The sequence below is a fragment of the Cladophialophora yegresii genome, assembly GCF_000585515.1.
Source record: "Cladophialophora yegresii CBS 114405 chromosome Unknown aczIN-supercont1.1, whole genome shotgun sequence".
In the NCBI taxonomy this organism is placed as follows: domain Eukaryota; kingdom Fungi; phylum Ascomycota; class Eurotiomycetes; order Chaetothyriales; family Herpotrichiellaceae; genus Cladophialophora; species Cladophialophora yegresii.
The window spans coordinates 1,004,646-1,016,996 of NW_006913045.1; the positions used below are offsets into that span (position 1 = coordinate 1,004,646).

At 53.9% G+C, this 12,351-nt stretch overlaps 4 protein-coding genes across 4 annotated transcripts; 2 read left to right on the forward strand and 2 right to left on the reverse strand.

The window, feature by feature from the left end:
* Positions 1–32: 32 nt before the first annotated feature.
* A1O7_00365 (uncharacterized protein) lies at positions 33–1,461 on the reverse strand (the record flags this gene model as incomplete). Its single annotated transcript, XM_007754407.1, has 2 exons — positions 33–1,006; positions 1,119–1,461. The coding sequence occupies 2 exons, from the start codon at positions 1,459–1,461 to the stop codon at positions 33–35; spliced, it is 1,317 nt and encodes a 438-aa protein (XP_007752597.1).
* Positions 1,462–2,517: 1,056 nt separating this feature from the next.
* A1O7_00366 (uncharacterized protein) lies at positions 2,518–4,305 on the reverse strand (the record flags this gene model as incomplete). The annotated part of the gene is made up of 2 exons (XM_007754408.1): positions 2,518–3,887; positions 3,945–4,305. 2 exons carry the CDS (start codon positions 4,303–4,305, stop codon positions 2,518–2,520), a joined length of 1,731 nt encoding a protein of 576 aa, XP_007752598.1.
* A 1,198-nt stretch (positions 4,306–5,503) lies between these two features.
* On the forward strand, positions 5,504–6,349 carry A1O7_00367 (uncharacterized protein; the record flags this gene model as incomplete). The annotated part of the gene is made up of 3 exons (XM_007754409.1): positions 5,504–5,611; positions 5,669–6,020; positions 6,066–6,349. The coding sequence occupies 3 exons, from the start codon at positions 5,504–5,506 to the stop codon at positions 6,347–6,349; spliced, it is 744 nt and encodes a 247-aa protein (XP_007752599.1).
* A 1,999-nt stretch (positions 6,350–8,348) lies between these two features.
* A1O7_00368 (elongation factor 3) lies at positions 8,349–11,666 on the forward strand (the record flags this gene model as incomplete). Its single annotated transcript, XM_007754410.1, has 3 exons — positions 8,349–11,324; positions 11,380–11,553; positions 11,610–11,666. 3 exons carry the CDS (start codon positions 8,349–8,351, stop codon positions 11,664–11,666), a joined length of 3,207 nt encoding a protein of 1,068 aa, XP_007752600.1.
* Between the last annotated feature and the right edge of the window lie 685 nt (positions 11,667–12,351).

Here is a 12,351-nt window from a genome sequence, read left to right on the forward strand (position 1 = left end):
CTAATTGGCTGTTACTAGATTGGTTACAGTGCTTACAGCCTGCTCCGAGCAGCCTGCTTCTTGAAGCCCTTGACCAGCTGCCGAATCGACAGATCGAGCATGACGTCCTCGCTCCCACCCGGGATCCTAGCGCCCATGACGTCGCGGTAGATCTTCTCGACCAGCTCGCCCTGGCCCGTGCGCGTGTATCCATTGCCGCCAAACACCAAGACGGCCGTCTCGGCACAGTCCCTAAACACCATGCCTGCTTTTGCCTTCAGCGCGGCCGTCGGCCCGCCCAACTTGTCGTCCGCCTCGGCCTTGGTCATATTGTTCAGCTGGTACACAAACTCGTACAGCCAGGCCTGCAGGCTCTCGAGGTCGGCGCCGCATTTGGCCAACCGGTGCCGCACGACGGGCTGGTCCATCAGCGTCTTGCCAAACGCCTCGCGCTTCATGGCGTACTCGACCGCCGTGGACAGCGCGACCCTCGCCTGCCGCGTGACGCCCATGGCGATGAGCAACCGTTCGTGGTTGAAGTTCGTCATGATATATTTCATCCCCTGGCCTTCCTCGCCGACGAGGTTCTCCGCGGGGACCCTCGCGTCGTCCAGTTCAATGTACGTCGTCCCGCCGGCCATTTGGCCGCTTACCTGTAGGCGCCGCATCGTGACGCCCGGGTGGTTCTTGAGCGGGACCACGAGGAGACTTATCCCGCCGGGGCCGGACCCGGGGCCGCCTGTCCGCACCGCCATGGTCGCGTAGTCGGCCCAGATGGCGTTGGTGATCCATTTCTTGGTGCCGTTGACGAGGTAGTACGCTTTGTCGGCGGTTTTGGTGGCCGTGGTCTGAATGTTCGCCACGTCGGATCCGGCGTGCGGTTCCGTGATGGCGATGCAGGCGCGGACTTGGCCCGTCAGCATCGAGGGGAGGAATTTCTCCTGTAGGGCCACGGACCCGAAGCTGAGGATCGGCGGGATGCCGTAGGCGAAGCCGGGCGAGAGGCTGGAGCCGGGGCCGGAGATGCCTGCGTGTGTGTGTGTAAGTGAGTGAGGCTGTTAGAGCGTATAATTCAATGCAGGGCGTTGCAATGCAACTTCTACAAATCGTAATGAAGTCAGGGGAAAGTTAAAACCTACCCGTCCTTGCCCGCTCATCCACCCAGATGGCCGTGTGTAGGTAATCCCACTCCTCGACGGGAACGCCAAGGATGTCATTGATACCCAGCTTCTTCAGCCAGGAGACCGGCAAGGGGGACTTCAGGTTCGGGATCAGCATGTTGTGCTTGTTGAACGTGTGCCACACGTGCTCGGGCACCGTGCCTTGGGTTTCCCACTCGAGCGCGTACGGGATGAAGTGCTCGTTCATGAACGCGCGACATCGCTTCTGGAAGTCCAGGTGCGTCTGGCGGAAGTACGGCGACGGGAGGCCCCTGAGGTAGGCCGGCTCCGCGAAGGGGACTGAATTGATGGCGGTAGACATGGTTGATTCCTACACAGATCCTGGTCTTCGTGAGTGGTCCTGGGTTAGTTGAGAGGGTTTGTCGGGTGGCATCATAAGGTGCCGGGATACGGGCTTCAAGACACAGTGAGGTCGAGGTTGCGTTGCCGAGGCAGGATGCCGGCTATGGATTGGACCAGTCCGACTGCTACAGTACAGTACGAGTGCCAGCACCGACCGTGCCCATCTGCCTGATTTTCCCGTCAAATATGGGACAGTCACATGGTAGCTTTCGAGCTCGAGGCCAGCGAGGGTTGTCAAGGCAAATCGAGAGATCTTTGCCCGACGGCGACAAACACCTACTGTGAACAGTGCGTACGACGGGTGACATGGTACGGCGCGAGTACTGTAGTAGAGAGGTCTGCGGTGAAGCCGAGTGAGCAGCTCGCATCTGACGTGTCTCACCTCTTAGAGATGGTCATTGCTTCAGTGGGCAGGGTTCGCGTCGTCTCAGAAGATGGTCGCCCAAACATGACAGTGCCATGTGTCCATCCCTCCCTGCTGTTTGTCGATTGTGTTCGCCAGGTTCGGCCACTGTACTTGACCGTATCTTTCTGCGTCTTCCTCTGACATACTCAGCCGTACCCAAGACCTTCAAGGATGTCTCGACGATATGTCCTCACAAGCTACTACTCTGCGTTCTGACGGATGCTTATGGAGTACTAAGTAATATGTACAGTGCTATTATTCTAGAAGCTTCTGCTACCGTTCGCCTCATATTGTCAGTTTCTGCTTCCCTGGAGTTCAGCCATCCAAAAGGTTGAAAAGAATGCGATCACATCTACGTGCCCCAATAGCCTACACAGGACGCCGTACTCCGTAATTACAGAAAAGTGGCCTGGATCAATCTCCGCTGCAACACCGTACCTCTTCAAGCCCAGAACTGCACCAAGAAGCCTAGCCCTCAACTCCAAATCCTTTAGACATTTCTCAGAGTCTCTGGTCTGAGGCTTACTTTTCCGTCAGATGTGGCGGATAAGCGGCAGAAGCACACAAACCTTCTCTGGCTTCCCTCCGAAACGTAGACATGCGGTCCCATCACACCTTCTCCTGACTAACCCCTCTGACATCGTCATCCTCGTCATGAAACGCAAACTTGGAAAACCTCCTGATTCTCGCACCATAAAAGTAGAAAACATAAGGGATGGCACAACAGGCCAATGCCAGGAACGCCAGGAGGAAACTCGCCCACCGGTACCCCAACGTGTGATACATCTGCTCGGTGAAGAGCACCACACTGGCGCCCCAAAATGACCTGATGCACGTCTTCGCAGCGAGTGCCGATGCAGCTTGATGTTGATAAGTGTCGACGAGATAGTTGTTCGCCGAGTTGTATAGGAATATGAAGCCGAAGCCGACAGGAAAGCCACCCATCATTGGACCCCAATAGCTAAGATACGGGTAACTTGTCCAGCCGAAGATGAACAACCCCATGGGAATGAGCCAGCAGGAGAACATCATTGGGATGAGACGCGCTTCCGCTGGAGGCTTTCCGTTAGGAGCCTTTCGGCACAGGGAGATGTAGTGCTTGTTGACAAGGGGTGAAAGAATGGCTGACAGGACCACGCCAATAGCCAAGGGAATGAACATAAGGCCAGTGATACCCTCGGAGTAGCCTTTGCCCTCAACGTAGACGATCGGGTAGGCGACGAAGAACATGTACAAAAGACCGTACAGGACAGCCATGTACAAGCTGATGAGCAAAACGATCGGTTCCAGACATAACAGCTGAAGAGGACGCACCAGGAATATGCGGATTTGTTCGCTCATCGGGCGCAGGTCGAGGTCTTTTTCGGTCACGTATTTGGCATCACCAGTTTCCCTGCGCAGTTTTTTCGCCCGTTTATCCAGAATAATGGGGGCGTAGGTCTCCGGTATGGTGAATGTGAGAATAATCCAGCAGATTCCCGACATGATCAGTTGAATCCAGTAGAGCCAGCGCCAACCAGAGGCGTCGCCGAGAAAGCCTCCCGCAAGCGGTCCAATCGCGGGACCTGCGAAAGGCGCGGCTGAGAACACGGCCATCGGAACTCCACGATCCTCGTTCGCCCACAAATCGGCGAGCGTGCCGCCCACGAGGGTCATAGGCGCCGAGAAAGCGACGCCATCAATGAGACGGCACACCAACAGTGTACCGATGTTCTGTGCAACCGCGCATGGTATCTCGAAGATCACTGCAAGGGCGATGGTGATGACATAGACAGGCTTCCGCCCGTAAAGTTCCGACAAGGGCGCGAACGCAAGGGGGCCAACGCCGAAGCCGATAACGAACGTTGTAACAGTCAGGAGGGAGACTTCTGCTGAAACGTGGAACTCTTCAGAGACGCCTTCAAGGTCGGCAGTGATCACAGCGCTGTTGAATGCCACGGTGAAGCAGGTAAAAGCGACAACCATCGTACACCACCATTCTGGAGCCGGCGTTAGCAACAAGGACCGAGACAAGTGTCAGAGGAATGGAGACATACTGTAAGGCTTTGACCAATTCTTCGGGTTCTCCGGGTCGTTGATCTTGAAAGTGACCAGCTCATGGTCCTCCGGCTTGCCAGTTGCTCTAGAAATGGTCCTCTTTGGAATGACACCCGCTGCAGTCTCTTGGATATACTCTGACATATCTGCCTCGTCGCTGAGGATATCGTACGGAAGGTCCAGCACGTCCGAGGTATCTTGTGTTGGCATGGTCTCATATCTTTCGAGCGTACGACGCGTAGATGCTCGTGTGAGGCGCGATTCCGACTTGTCGACGCTATTGCGAGGGATGCTGCCCTGCGAAGTAGCAGTTGGTGTTGTGCTTAGCGAAGACATGTGATTCATGTCGGGACTGGTCATTGTGAGCTGCTAGATTGATAGCAACGAAAGGAAAATAGTCCTGAGCAACAAGGGAACAACAACTACCTTCTAGCTGAGTGTAGAGAGATAACCTGGATGTTGAAATGCGAGACAGGGTGGTAAACAGCCGGGAGGATGGGCGTTATATACCGTGCGATCCTGGAGCTCGGCCTTCATCTTGCAAAACAGATCTGGGAATGTCGGCATCCAACAAGACCATCCTCTTGCCGGATCATATGCACGTAGATGAGTATTTAGCGTCAAACATGCAACGCCGTTATTCGTATATGCAGGTATCTTGATATCCATAATCTCTGCTCGGCAGTGTGCAAGCGCGAGCGACGGCGACATACCGACGATGTGGAGACAAGGTGCGGAATACTAGAGCACCTGGTCATTGTGCTGCCAATGGGACTGTATATTGTGTTAAGCTCAAACCAGAGCATATGGAAAGTCGGCACAGGCATGGTTGAGTTAACAGCGAGGCGAGATCGATGAGACAGCGTAGGACTGGTTCAAAGAGGTCAGAGATACCGTTGCGAACAGCCGTGCGGCTTGACTGGCGCCTTGACAATGACCGAGAGTCCACCGAAACCAGGGGTCAGAAGGGCTTGGCTTGTTTAGGGGAAAGTGCGACTGCCACTCGTTGGTAGCCTTGCGGTTGTTACAAGGCTGCGTGGTGCATGGACGGACGTCAACAGGTAGCTGAGTAAGTGAGTCGCAGATGGTGGCCATGTCCACGCCCTGGATGGCGTGTACCGGCCAGATCTGGTGTTCCTGAAATCATGTGAATAGCAAAGTTCCAGTTTTAGTTCAAGGAGAGCCGCGCATATTGTAACAAAAGCTATGACACAAGCTGTCGAGGGACTTACGAGCTTGTCACGCTGCAGCTGGTATGGCACAACACTGATTTCTAGCAGGATACTCCGTACTCGAGCACAGAAATTCTGGTATGAACACTTGCGTTGGAACGGCGAGCGGATGACGTCACACACTTCTGCCTTTCCGGTTAGCCTCGCGTTCAACCACGTGTTGCGCGATATGACTAAGGCATGACCCCACCGTCTTCAGCTCGCCATAGCAGCAAGGGCAGGCCGTGATAGATCTTGTATCTGATGCCCTTGAAGACACCTTGACGGTTCTTGGTCGACAAGTTGATAGCGAATACCTGTAGTCGCAACCCAGTCACACGCTCACCATGTCAGACTACTACAACCCCAATCAGTATCCTCCCCCACCAGGGGCCGGCCATAACCAATATCCTCCTCCTCCAAGACCAGAGGGCTACCACTCCCCAGAGCCACAGGTAAGGCATTCTTTCAAGCTCTGCAGCGCCATCATACATTGGCTGACCACTCATAAGTCCTCGTACGGGGGATATCAGCCCGCACGGGAGGATCAGTATCGATATTCACCGAGGTCATCGGCAATGCAAGTAGGCCAGTATGGCGGCGAGTCCGGATATAATCGGGAGCGTCGCAATTCAGGCCCATATGCTGCTAGTCAGTATCGCGAAGCCGAACCCAACACCTACTATGCTCCTCCTCCACGAGAATATGACGACCAGTATTACGACCGCCCCAGCTCCCGAGGCTCGCGCAAGGAAAGGGAAAGAGACCGGGAGAGGTCGAGAGACAGAGGTGAGAAACACCATGGCGAGCATCATGCTGAGAAGGCTGTGGGCGCGACTCTGCTCGGTGGTGCAGTTGGTGGATGTAAGTGACTGATGCTTTGGCCTCGTCTCGTACTGACCGGAGCAGGGGCCGGCCACGAATTTGGCCATAACAACAATTTGATTGCCGTCGCAGGTGCATTGGCAGGAGCATATGCCGGCCACAAGCTCGAAGCAAAACATGAAAAGGACAAACAAAAGAAGAAGGGACATCGGGAAAGCGGTGCTTACGACGACGGAGATTATGGCAGCCGGCGCAGTCGCTCGATCTCGCGGTCTCGGAAGAGGTCTGGGAGCAGGCGGAGAAGCAAAAGCAGCAGCAGTGATGAGAGCGATAGCAGCAGGCGCAGACACCGTCACCGTCGCGACTAGGAGGAAGCGTATTCCTCTGCTGTGACTTCTGGCAGATCCAAGGAGGTGGAGGCCTATCGACGGCGAGGATAGCATACCTCTCGAGGATTGATGTGGCCCTGTTGCAGTAATGGTGAGATGACGACAACAAAGTGTTCTCAATAGTGAAAGCAGTGTGACCTCTTCACGGCGCAATATAACAAGCATCTGCATGCTCAGTCGGCCGCAAGGAGGGTATCCGTAAAGCGGTCCCTGGTAATCTGGGGAAATAAAGTGTGGCGAAGCCGGACGACCTGCAGCAACCATGCTACATCATGCATACTGCGTACTTCCATCCTCGTCAGGTATTTCTTCATGTGGAGTCGGGATAGATTGCACACTCTCCGGGAAGAGGCTGACGGCAGTTTCTGCTGAAAAGCTGGGGGATGGGTAAACCTAGGTACCTATGAGAGGTTGGTAGATAGCCATTAATGTCTCAATGGAAAGTATCAACTCTCCCCCGTAGCACAAGGCTGTGATGCACTTGGGTATTGTGGCTTGTAAAACAAGTGAGCAACCAGGTACGGGATAGCGGGTCACCCACAGAAGCGTCACAAATCTTTGACGAGAGAAAATTCTTCGGGTTTTCTAGCACCGAGAGACGCCCGCTAAAAGACCCTGATCCGGCGCCTGCATCCGCCAATTGGCAACGGTCTAAAAGAAACGTTTTGCTGCAGGCTTGGTCACATTTCTCGTGGCAGATGTTGGATGAAGGAGTTGACCAGCATGACCAATTATGGGGACTGGCCTATCCATTCCTTGGGTAATACTCGTGTTCTCTCGCTGTTTGGGGAGACTGGAGTTTGGCCTGGGGACATGCGGACAAGAGCAATTCTGCTTATCATTTAGCGAACGCCTATCGATACGAGCGCGTCGCCTCGATATGAGATAAGCCTGAAACGTGCCCCAACCCCTCACCCCTCCAAAGCGCAAATTCAGACTGTAATCCCGTACCGTGGTACTGCGAGCTGCCTGTCGCGCCTGAAAATGTGGTCGGAGGAGAGAGCGTGGCAGTTCGTCACTGGGAAAGCAGTTTACCAATCAGACAAGTCGTAGATTTTGTAAGGGGCGAAGTCGGTGCATGCTTACACACTGATGGTGCAAGCGACCTCAGGCTGGGGGAGGAACTTTAATCCAAGGGCCTGCATCTGACGTGGTAGGCGCAAATTCAGTTCTGAGGACTGGCTGATTCGGGTGGGAACCCCTGCTCGTGGTGCAGCAGTCACGAAATGATACGGGAAGGCCTGTGTCTGGGACTTCAGGGCTGAGTGGCGACAAAAATAGGTCTTTCGAGAAGCATCAAATAGGGTCCTGCTGTTGCCCCAGCGTGTCCCCTTACGTCTCCAAAATATTGGACGTGGGTCGGGCCAGTTCTCTGGCTGCAGTACGAGGTACACAGTACTGGTTGAATGATCGACGAAAATCTCGACCGGATAATTCGCTCAAGCAGGCCTGGCTCTGGTATCGAGGGCTTTGCGAGTAGTTACAGTGCCTAAGTTTGATCTCTTCGGCCAGCGCGGCCGGGCTAGGAGAGGCGGTCAAAGCGAGGCAGACAAAGGAGCGTTTTGATGGGATGGATATCGATCAAATGGATGCGGGATGGGGCAATGCGCCGGATCTGAGTGGATGAAACGGCCTGGGGACCGGCACTGACTAGCGAAAAAAAAATTTATGATGGCGAGGAGAGTCGCTTTGATTAAATAGCCTGCAGCCTTCCTGCTCACCCTCTCCTTCTCTTACCATCTCTCCTTCACCTCTAGACTCACCCCCCTCTTGCATTTCTCTTATCATAGAGTCTGCACACTCCTTCTTGTTCCAACCGAATAGACGCCACATAGAGCGAGACCGGCGTGGAAACGCTGTCTGCGTGGGCACCCCTTTTGAGCCGACTTAGACCGCCTTTTTCCACATTCCTGCGATTTTCCACACACAAAAACACCACCTACGACCCCCTGATCCCTTGTCGAACCTCCTCCACGAAATGCCCGCGGTCGACACCATGACATCCACTCCAGCCACCTCCGCAAAAGAGACAAAGCAGTCACTCGCAGATCTCGAGGGATTATTGCAGAAATTGTCAGTCTCAAAATCTCAAGATGAGGCCAGCATTTCCGCAGGCAATGTTGCCACTTTCTTGAACGGCCCCATCGAGGAGCACGATGTCCCTCTCAAGACTGTCGAAATTTTCAAGAAACAACTTGCCAACAAGAAAGATGCCGTCGTTCGGGAGCGCGCTCTCGACGGAATTCGAGCCATTGCCGCGCACGGCACTATTGCCCCTGGCGTTGAGCCCTACCTCGTTTCCCTGCTACCGCTCTCACTCGCCGCTGTTGGCGACAAGATGGTATCAGTCAAGAACGCTGCGCAGGCCGCGGCTCTGGCCATCGTCCGACAGATCAACCCCAACTCCGTCAAGGTTGTTCTCCCTCACATCCGAAATTCCATCATCACCGCACAAAAATGGCCTGAGAAGATGACTGGCCTCGACTGCATCGAAGCCCTCGTTGAAACAGCCCCTACACAGCTCTCCTTCCTTGTCCCCACCCTCATCCCGATCGTTTCCGAGTCGATGTGGGATACCAAGCCTGAAGTCAAGAAGAAGGCCTACGGCACAATGGAGAAGATCTGCAAATTGATCGAAAACAAGGATATCGAGAAGTTTATTCCTGAGCTGATCAAGTGTATTGCTAAACCAGAGAACGTCCCTGAGACGGTTCACTTGCTTGGTGCCACTACCTTCGTCACTGATGTCCACGAGCCAACTCTGGCCATCATGGTTCCTCTCCTTGAGCGTGGTCTGGCCGAGCGCGAAACCGCCATCAAGCGAAAGTCTGCAGTCATCGTTGACAACATGTGCAAACTTGTCGAGGATCCGCAGATTGTCGCAGCCTTCCTGCCGAAGTTGATGCCTGCGCTCACAAAGAACTATGAAAATATGGCCGACCCTGAGGCCCGTGAGAAGACCAAGCAAGGTTTGGACACTCTGAAGCGTGTTGGTGCGGTCAAGGAGGATGGCTCCTTCCCCAAGATTTCTAACGCTGGTGAAATTGCCACTGTCAAGCCCATTCTCAAGGAAATCATCTCACAGAAGCACAAGGGTGCAGTTGAAAAAGCCGACACTGTTATTGACTACGTTTCCGCCATTGCCGGTCAGTTGATTGACGAGAAGATCACCGATGAGCCTGACTGGGTCTCCAACACCGTCGAATATCTCAAAACCATTGTTGGTGAGGCCGATGCTAAGTCGGTCGCTGAGACTCTTCGCAAACGCGCCTCTCCCGGTATTGAAGACGAGCCTGAGGCCGAGCCCGATGAAGAAGAAGGCGAGGACCTCTGCAACTGCACATTCAATCTGGCCTACGGTGCTAAGATTCTGCTGAACCAAACCACCCTCCGCCTCAAGCGCGGTCAGCGCTATGGTCTTCTCGGACCAAACGGTTCCGGCAAGTCCACCCTTATGCGTGCCATTAACAACGAACAAGTTGAGGGTTTCCCCAAGCAGTCAGAGGTCAAGACTGTCTTCGTTGAGCACGATCTTGATGCTGCTGATACCGAGTTCACCGTCGTCGGCTGGACCGAGATGAAGCTGAGGTCCGTTGGTATCGAAACCCCGGTCGAAGATATCAAGGCCAAGCTGCTCGAATTCGGCTTCCTCGAATCTCAGATGGATGGTCCCATCACCTCCCTCTCTGGTGGCTGGAAGATGAAGCTGGCTCTTGCTCGCGCCGTGTTTGAGAACCCAGATATTCTCCTCCTGGACGAGCCTACAAACCACTTGGACGTCAAGAACGTGGCCTGGCTCGAGAACTACCTCATCAACTCACCGTGTACTTCCATTATCGTCTCTCACGATTCCAAATTCCTGAACAACGTTATCCAACACGTCATCCACTACGAACGCTTCAAGCTTCGAAGATACCGTGGCAACCTGACCGAGTTCGCCAAGAGAGTGCCATCCGCTCGCTCCTACTTCGAGCTCGGTGCCTCCGAGCTGGCCTTCAAGTTCCCCGAGCCTGGTTTCCTGGAAGGTGTCAAGACCAAGGCCAAGGCCATTGTCCGTGTCAACAAGATGTCATTCCAGTATCCCGGTACCGACAAGCCCCAAATCCAGGATATCACGTTCCAGGTATCCCTAGGTTCCCGTATCGCTGTTATCGGACCGAACGGAGCCGGCAAGTCTACTCTCGTCAACGTTCTCACTGGTGAGCTGATCCCCACCACCGGTGAGATTTACCAGCACGAGAACATCCGTATCGCCTACATCAAGCAGCACGCCTTTGCTCACATCGATAACTTCCTTGACAAGACTCCCTCTGAGTACATCCAATGGCGATTCCAGACAGGTGAGGATCGCGAGACCATGGATCGCGCCAACAAAATCGTCACCGAGGACGATGAGAAGGCCATGGACAAGATCTACAAGATTGAGGGTACCCAACGACGTGTCATTGGAATCCACGCCCGTAGGAAGTTCAAGAACTCCTACGAATACGAGTGCTCGTTCGCACTTGGTGAGAACGTTGGCCAGAAGAACGAGAAGTGGACTCCCATGATGACCGCCGACAATGCATGGATTCCCCGCTCCGAGATTCTGGCGTCCCACCAGAAGATGGTTGCTGAAGTTGACCAGAAGGAGGCTCTTGCTAGCGGTCAATTCCGTCCCCTCATTCGGAAGGAGATTGAAGCACACGGCGCCAACTTCGGTCTCGACGCTGAGCTGATCTCTCACTCTCGGATGCGTGGTCTTTCCGGCGGCCAACGCGTCAAGGTTGTCCTGGCTGCTTGCACCTGGCAGCGTCCTCACTTGATCGTTCTGGACGAACCTACCAACTACCTCGACCGCGACTCCCTTGGTGCCCTCTCGAACGCTCTTAAGGCGTTCGAGGGTGGTGTTGTCATCATTTCGCACAACGCTGAATTCACAGAGTCACTGACTTCAGAAGTCTGGACCGTAAACGTACGCTTTTGACCTCCTTACCATAATGAGATCTTTTGCTAACGCATCATGACAGAATGGACGAATGGTTCCTTCTGGTCACAACTGGGTACAAGGTCAAGGTACCGGACCCCGACTGACTTCCAAAGACGACGACGAGGAAGAGAAGTTCGATGCTATGGGCAACAAGATCGAAGGCAACAAGAAAGCCAAGAAGCTCACGTCTTCCGAGCTGAGAAAGAAGAAGAAGGTTAGTCTATGACACCCAGTGGGTTTCTCCTGGGCAATTGCTGACTTCGACTACAGGAACGTATGGCCCGACGAAAGCGTGGCGAAGAAGTCTTCAGCGACGAAGACGACTAGATTACTCGCCTTTTCGACGGTTTCCACACCGCGACTGTTTGCGCCACTGAGCAGATAATTTCGCTGCCCAGGTCGTTTTCAGGCATGGAAAGCTATTGTTCGTGGAAGTTTGGATGATTAATGAACACGGCATTGATATCCGATCCGGCGTTTGGAGGTGGGCCTGAAAACTTGCATCGCGTTCTACGACAAGTCCTATCACTGTGGATTGCTGGCGTGTATCTTGGAACATGCATGCCCGAGCCATGTTCACTTGAGGCGATTATGAAAGAATCGCTACGATAAAACTAGGGCCATGATAGAAGGCATAGAGTGGAACGTCCTGCATAGACGATAGAGTTCTTTGCAATGAAAAAAAGGTTTCTTCAATATTATGACTGCGTGCACCGGTTCCTTCTTGCGATTCAAGCAACGGACAAGTCTAGATTCGCCCACTGTTCTTTGCATTGGCTTTTTTGCGGATGTCCCGCCACATCTATGTCCTTGCCCTGCTGCTTGTCACCTGCACCCCTTGGGACGTGTTGTGGTAAATGGTACAGTCGATAGGAGCCTCGATATCGAGCCGAGGAGCTTTGGCAAAAGGAGAGCTCGCTCCTCATTACAGTATTCCCGTACTCCGTGCTCCGTATTCAATGGGACTATTACATAGAAACAGCCTAGCGGGGATGTGGATGGAAGCCGCGAA